Below are 7,250 nucleotides of genomic sequence, written 5' to 3'. Positions count from 1 at the left end.
GCCCAAAATAATAATAATGAATTATGAGTGCCATAATGAATCCGAGTATACTGTAGATAATTACAGTATTGGTTAAGCATAACTGCACTATACGTTGAAGGGTGAAAACTTGCTAAGAGCTAAGGACTCCAAGTAAGTCAACTTCTATTGTGTGGCTACAACATGGAACGACTAGGGTGATGTATGTTAGTATAGAGACATATGCACATGTATACACTGCTGCAGAAAGTTTACATAAAGATGTTATTCTAGTAGGTGGTGACTCAGAAAATATGATTGGTAGATATCCGTCATATCCTAGACAGCTGATACCTGTCACGCTACTTGTTTGATATTATTATGTCCGGTTCACTACCGCGACGAGTGGCCAAGAGGTGAGGATTGCTAGTTTAAACCTAGGGGCACCAAAATGTATGGGACTAGGGGCCCTCACCATCACATTAATTGATTGATTTTATTACGAGTGGCCAAGAGGTGAGGATTGCTGGTTTAAACATAGGGGCGTCAAAATGAATGGGACCTAGGGACCCTCACTGTCCCACTGCTTGATTGATATTATTATGTCTAGTTCACTACGGTGATGAGTGGCCATAAGGTAAGGATTTTTTGTTTAAACCTAGGGGTTCCAAAATGAAGAGGACCTAAGGGCCCTCATGCTTACTTAATCATTGAACACTTAGAACCTGAGCAAGTGCTCTGATAAATTATTCCGGGTAGCAGCCGTGAATATTGGCCATTCAGTGAGAGTGCCAAGGGATACTAGTGGTTGCCAAGTTTGAGTAAGGTTTAACACCATAGGGGCAACTGCTCGCCAACACCACTAATTAACATAAAAGTCTATGTAAAACTGTGTAACTTCTATTACACTTTTGAATTGCAGCAATGCCCAAGGTAACTTGATGGTTACCCTTGTGAAGGATTTACTTTTGGATAAGTAGTGATGCCTTAAGTAACTCGATAGTTACCCTTAATGGGGATATTTATTGGCTTGATCTTAATGTTGAGACTCTGTTCTCCCCTATTGATTAGCAAATATGTTGGAGGGCATGGTACGCCCAAATTGTCAAAAATTGTCGAGCGTTGGTCTTGAATTATATTGTGATATATTATATATGTTTGATCTGGGATTTTCTGAGTGCGGGGATTTATCTGTTTATTCGAAATAGTTTGCCATTGTTTATCAGGTATAAGCATAAGTTTGCCAGGACGCGTTTGCGTTCTTGAAATTGATTACTTAGGGTCCGGATGGATCCGGAACACTAATTTTGTTGAGCTATTGTTATCATTGGTCAGTGACCACCTGTCTTTACATACTTTTGTTTTATAGTTGAACTTACTAAGAGTTTTCGCTTACCTAGTTGTTCCCTGTGGTAGGTAAGAACAAGGGCAAAGCAGAGCAGTGAGCATTGGAGTCTACTTTGTTGATGTACATGTGGACCGAGCTTTTGGGAAGTTGTTTTGTTTTTGGAAATGGTTTTTTATTTTCATAAACAAGGCTCAGTTTACTTTTCATAAACTATGTTTGTATTAAATATTAAGTATGACCATACGACTTTAAAAAGTTGTTTTTTTATACGAGTTTTTGAAACATTTCATTAAATGAAAATGTTTATATTTCTGCATTATCAAGTCTGAAAAAATCTGGGACGTTACAGTTGGTATCAAAGCTTGAGTTGAGCCGGTTCTATAGATAACCCACATGTACATTTCGCAAAGAAAGACCAGCACTCACTGTAAGTATTCTCTTTTCATATATGTTTCCTTTGCTTTCTTTTATTTACCTCATTTCTATAAATTGTAGGTTATGGCTGATATACTTGAGATAGGTAACCTTGTGATAGAGAAACTACCCATGATCCCTACGCCTAGGATCAATTACTATAGTCTCTTTAACGATGAGAATCATCGACGCTTCGAGTACGATCAACGACATTGGTGTGTCATTTGGCAATGGATGCATTACATAATAGAAGTCTTTGAAAGGGAAAACACACCCGAGCGACGGAAAGTGCGATATGTCGACACTTGTCTGAGAGGCTCAACATAGATATGAATTCGTCACAGACGTTGGTGGCTGGCTCGCGACACGTGGGATGAATTTCGTATGCAAATCGAGCTAGGCCATGGATTAGCCTATCTCTATGGTTGATAGCATACCTCGAGGCAAGGTAATAGTGCCAGAGGAGGATTGTTGCGATAATTTTGCTATGCAAGTGCACACAGTCGCAATTCGTAATAAAATGATAAAAACCAAGTATCGTCCTCAAGGACTGATTTATCAATTACCAATCAATCAATCTTTTTAATTCTATTTGATCAAACAATTTTCAGAGATTTCAAATAAAGAAGAATACTAACAAAGCACAATGAAGAATTAAACAAAATAACAGAGAAAATAAAATTAGGACAATTATGATCCTCTATTTTCCACCCTTTTATTCCCTAATGCAAGAATTATATCCCCTTCTCCCTATTCAATAACAAGTTGCAAAAACAAATCATAATCTGGTTAAGATTTATAGAATTCAATCTAAATGACAACGTCCTATATTTCTATGGTAAGTTGAATCATGAAGAAGGCATTAAAAGCGCAACTCAGAAAAAATAGACAAACAATTTAGATACGTTCGTTCTAAATTAAATTTGCATCCAAACAATCAAAGCATATCAAATTTCACTTTTCAGATTTCAATTTGATTCATGAAATAGCAATTAGAGGTGATCAATCAATAATCGCACAAATAACACAGATGGTAAGGAATTGAAAGAGATGAAGAAGAACATCAATTTTGCATTAAACCATAAAAAGGGTTTCCAAAAGATTCACATAATAGCCCTAAAGAAGAAATTAGCCCATGATATTCATTCTAGCAATAAGATAATTCAATTACAAACATAAAAAAAATTTAAAGAAAAAGATGAAAAACTCAGGAATGAATCCTCTAAGATGGTATTCTTGCTCCCAGCCGTCGTACCCTTTTTAGCCTCCTTTCAGTCGCCAATATGATTCTCCAAAAATCCCTACCAAATCCCCCATGTGAAAAGACTCAATTGCCCATCAAAAGTGATCAGATATGTCAAAAATCGCGAAACCAGCGCTGTAGTGCTGCCATTGGTAGCGTTGTAGCGCTAAAGTCAGGAACAAAATGGGGGAAATCTGGGCACCAGCGCTGTAGCGCTCTTATGGTAGCGCTGTAGCGCTAAAGTCAGGAACGAACTTCCTGAAAACTGCGTCCAAGCGCTATAGCGCTAATGTTGTAGCGCTGTAGCGCTAAAGGCAGAGCCGAGCTTCTTCAGAAATTCTTCCTAGCGCTATGGCGCTCCCTTAGTGGCGCTGTAGCGCTACTTACAGAACCCAAAAAATTCACAAATCCGTCCCAATTTTGTTCCACTTTCGCTCATTTTCATTATTTGTATCACTTTAACATTAATCACCCTGAAACAAGAACAAACGAGCATAATTCTGAAATAAAATAATCCTAACTAATGAAAAATAGCCTAAAAACTTGGACCATAAACGAGCCTAAAACTCGTTTATCAAGGATCCCGAGCAATCAAACGAGGATACTGACATAAAACTGGATATCATGATGGATAGCCTAGATTAGGTTATGCTGTGAGGATCTTGATGATACTTTTTGTAAAGACTTCGCAAACCTACTAGGTTGTAGGACTTTTGTATAGTTGTAGCAGGTGTATGTAGAAACTCGAAGTGTAGCTAGGGTCCCATTGTGTATTTATCGTTATACTAACTAAAACTTTATGGCATGATCTATCGTGATCATTTTGTATTGCTAGACTATACCCCTGAATGTTACAACTACCTTTTTTGAGTTGAATCGTTATGATTTTTCTTTTCCTTGTGTATGGGAAACTAGTATACTTAAATGTCTTAGACATTGTTGTATAGAAATTAGCAATGGTGCCTAACATTAAAGCAAGGGGAGGTTGAGGCTGAGGGAGAGGTCGAGGACATAGGGTACAGTCGGAACCAAATCTGGCAACTCAGATAGAGGATTTGAGAAGGACTATGCATGAGCAGAGTGCAACAAATGCTCAGATGTTCGAAGTTTTGATGCAGAGATTCCCAAAAGCACCACACAACCCCTAGCACCCCGAGATGACTTTCCCGAACAACAGGAATTCCTAGCACAAGAAGACCCATTGGTGGGAGTGAATCCACCAACCGATGCACCTAGAGTCGAACTGGAAAAACCAATCTCTGAACGATTTAGCAGACAAAACCCACCTGTGTTCGAAGAGACTTCGGACCCCCTGGTGGTAGAAGAATGGGTCAGTGTGCTGGAGAGGTTCTTTGACTTAGTGGTGGCTACCGAACAAGAAAAGGTAGTTTGTGCAACCTATATGCTGAGAAAATAAGCCCCCGTCTAGTGGGACGCAGCCAAAAAAGGCATAACGCTGTCGAGATGGAATGGTCAAAGACCTTGTTCAATGCCAAGTACTTCAATAAGGCAGTGATCGAGCATAAAGTGAATGAGTTCACAAATCTGAACCAGGGAACGTTGAGCATGCAGGACTACATTCAAATATTCGACCAGTTGTCTAGGTTCACAAAGAACCAGGTGAACATCGAAGAGAACAAGATCTGGAGTTTCGTGAAGGGCTTGCACAAAGACATTGCTAAGTGTGTAGACACTGGTACGACTAGCCCGGAAATGTATGTCGAAGCTGTGGAATGGGCTCTTCACCAAGAGTCTTGGGCCATGTCGGACAAGCCAGAACCACAAAAGAGCGAAGACAGGATGTACACTCCCAACAACCCCGAACAGTTTTAGGCCAATCTGAATGGGCCAAGAGGAAATTCAAACCTGAGGTTCAGCCAGAACTCGGGGAGGACAAACAATCCAAAAGGCTCAAGGCCGAATGTTGGGGGAGATAACAAAAGAAAAGGGGGACCTCCCAATCATGCAATGGCTAGTCCCAACAAATAGCTGAGAGGTAAATTTGAACAATGGCCACTGTGCAACAAGTGTAATTGATGCCATCGGGGCGACTGTGGGGTATGTTATAACTGTGGAACGTCGGGGCACTTTGCTAAAGACTGTCGAATGCCAGCCAAGGGCAACGGAAATGACCACCAGAAACAAATTGGAGCTCTGCCTCGAGTTTATGCACTTACGCAAAGCGACAAAGGAACTGAACCATCTGATATGGTGTCAGGTCAGATTTCTATCGCCCAAACCTAGGCATATGCATTAATGGATACTAGTGCATCACATTCTTTTGTATATGCATCCTTTGTGGAAAAATTAAATAGAATGCCTGAGTCTATGCTTGCTATTTGTGGGGTATTCTTGCCTTCGGGAGAGGATATGCTGGTGCGAACATGGGTTAGAGACATACCAGTTTGGGTTGAAGGTCTTGAGCTGACAGTGGATCTGTTAGTCTTGGACCTACATGAATATGACGTCATATTTGGGATGGATTAGTTAACCAAATATGGAGTCGTTGTCAACTGTAAGCGCAGAAAAGTGGTCTTCACCCCAACGAGAGAAGAACCATTCGAGTTCAAGGGTACATCAAGAGAAAAGAATGGCCCCATGATTTCTGCGATGAAGGCGAGAAAAATGTTGAGTGACGGATGCATCAATTTTCTGGGAAGCATAGTGGATAAGGATAAAGAGATGGGTCAACAACCTTTTGATGTACTGGTTGTGTGCAAGTTTCCCGACGTATTTCCTGAAGATCTCCCAGGGATTCCACCAGACCAAGAGATCATGTTTGAGATAGAGCTAATTTCGGGAATTGGGTCGATCTCAAAGACTCTTTATAGGATGGCATCCATTGCCCATGATCAATGATCTTTTTGATCAATTGCAAGGAGCGTCAGTATTCTCAAAATAGACCTACGATCGGGCTACCATAATCTCAAGGTTAAGGAGACAGATATACCAAAGACAGCCTTGAGAATGTGCTACGGTCACTATGAGCTCTTAGTGATGTCCTTTGGACTAACCAATGTAGCTGCATCATTCATGGATCTCATGAATCATGTATTTCACGAGTATTATGATAAGTTCGTCATCGTGTTCATTGACGATATTCTAATATACTCGAAAAGCCAAGAAGAGGATGCAACGCATATGGAACTGGTCCTCCAACGTCTGCAAGATGAAAAGTTTTACGCAAAGTTTTCGAAGTGCAAATTTTTTCTAGAGAAAGTTAGTTTTCTCGGGCACATGGTGTAGGGAGATGGAATTTCGGTAGATCCTGTCAAGAGAGAAGTTGTTAAGCAGTGGAAACCTCCTAAAAATGCTCATGAGATTAGAAGTTTTCTTGGGTTAGTGGGATATTACCGGCAATTTGTGGAATGATTTTCCAAAATAGCTGCACCGATGACTGCCCTCACCCACAAAAACATCAAGTAGTGACAAGTGCAAGAAGAGTTTTCAGGAGCTGAAAACAAGATTGACGACTGCCCTAGTGCTGACAATCCCTAATAGCACAGACGGATATACGATTTATAGCGATGCCTCAGGCCAAGGGTTGGGATCAGTGGTGATGCAACACAGAAAAGTAATTGCTTATGCTTCTTGATAGCTAAAGAATCACGAGAAGAACTATCCCACTCATGACCTAGAGCTAGTAGCGGTGGTTTTCGCACTAAAAATCTGGAGGTACTACATGTACAGGATACACTGCGACATCTACACTGATCACAAGAGCTTGAAGTATTTCTTCACTTAGAAGGAATTGAATATGAGACAACATCGATCGCTGGAGCTGTTTAACGACTACGACTACGACGTTATGTACCATCGATGGCAGATGCATTAAGTAGATAGCCAAGGACTTACGTGATGACAGTGAAAGAGATTTCGTAATAGTTACGTGCCAACCTTGCTACCTGGGATTTGGAGATAGCAGTTGGTCAATTGGCTAACCTCTCTATCGATCCTACCATTATGGAAGCTATAAAAGGGTGTAGTTAGTCGATCCTTAGGTACAAAGACTGATGTACGAATTGAGGATGGAGGTACGACCAAAACTCCATATCTCTGACGGCGGAGTACTGGGGTTCAAGGGCAGAATATGTATTCTAGACGATGATGAAATCAAGAAGCATATCTTTTTTGAGGGACATAATGCCCCTTATTCCATGCATCCGGGCACCACGAAAATGTACCAAGACTTGAAGAAGTACTTTTGGTGGCCTGGGATGAAAAAGGAGACAGTAGAATATGCGGCACACTACTTGACTTGTTAGCAGATAAAGGCCTAGGATCAAC

General features: G+C 40.7%; 1 protein-coding gene across 1 annotated transcript; it reads left to right on the top strand.

The window, feature by feature from the left end:
- Positions 1 to 4,427: 4,427 nt before the first annotated feature.
- LOC133825638 (uncharacterized) lies at positions 4,428 to 6,209 on the top strand. Its single transcript, XM_062258552.1, has 3 exons — positions 4,428 to 4,765; positions 5,279 to 5,401; positions 5,843 to 6,209. Exons 1-3 carry the CDS (start codon positions 4,428 to 4,430, stop codon positions 6,207 to 6,209), a joined length of 828 nt encoding a protein of 275 aa, XP_062114536.1.
- The last annotated feature ends 1,041 nt before the right edge of the window (positions 6,210 to 7,250 follow it).

Source organism: Humulus lupulus, chromosome 3 (genome assembly GCF_963169125.1).
Source record: "Humulus lupulus chromosome 3, drHumLupu1.1, whole genome shotgun sequence".
NCBI classification, from domain to species: Eukaryota; Viridiplantae; Streptophyta; class Magnoliopsida; order Rosales; family Cannabaceae; genus Humulus; species Humulus lupulus.
This window is presented reverse-complemented; position numbering and strand designations above follow the sequence as displayed.

Bases quoted from the DNA above. Each gene is read 5' to 3' on its own strand.
- LOC133825638 (XM_062258552.1), top strand. From the start codon at position 4,428: ATGGAATGGTCAAAGACCTTGTTCAATGCCAAGTACTTCAATAAGGCA. The intron at 4,766-5,278 runs GTACACTCCCAA...AAAATTAAATAG, and splicing joins CAAAAGAGCGAAGACAGGAT to AATGCCTGAGTCTATGCTTG. The intron at 5,402-5,842 runs GTTAGTCTTGGA...ATCAATTGCAAG, and splicing joins CTTGAGCTGACAGTGGATCT to GAGCGTCAGTATTCTCAAAA.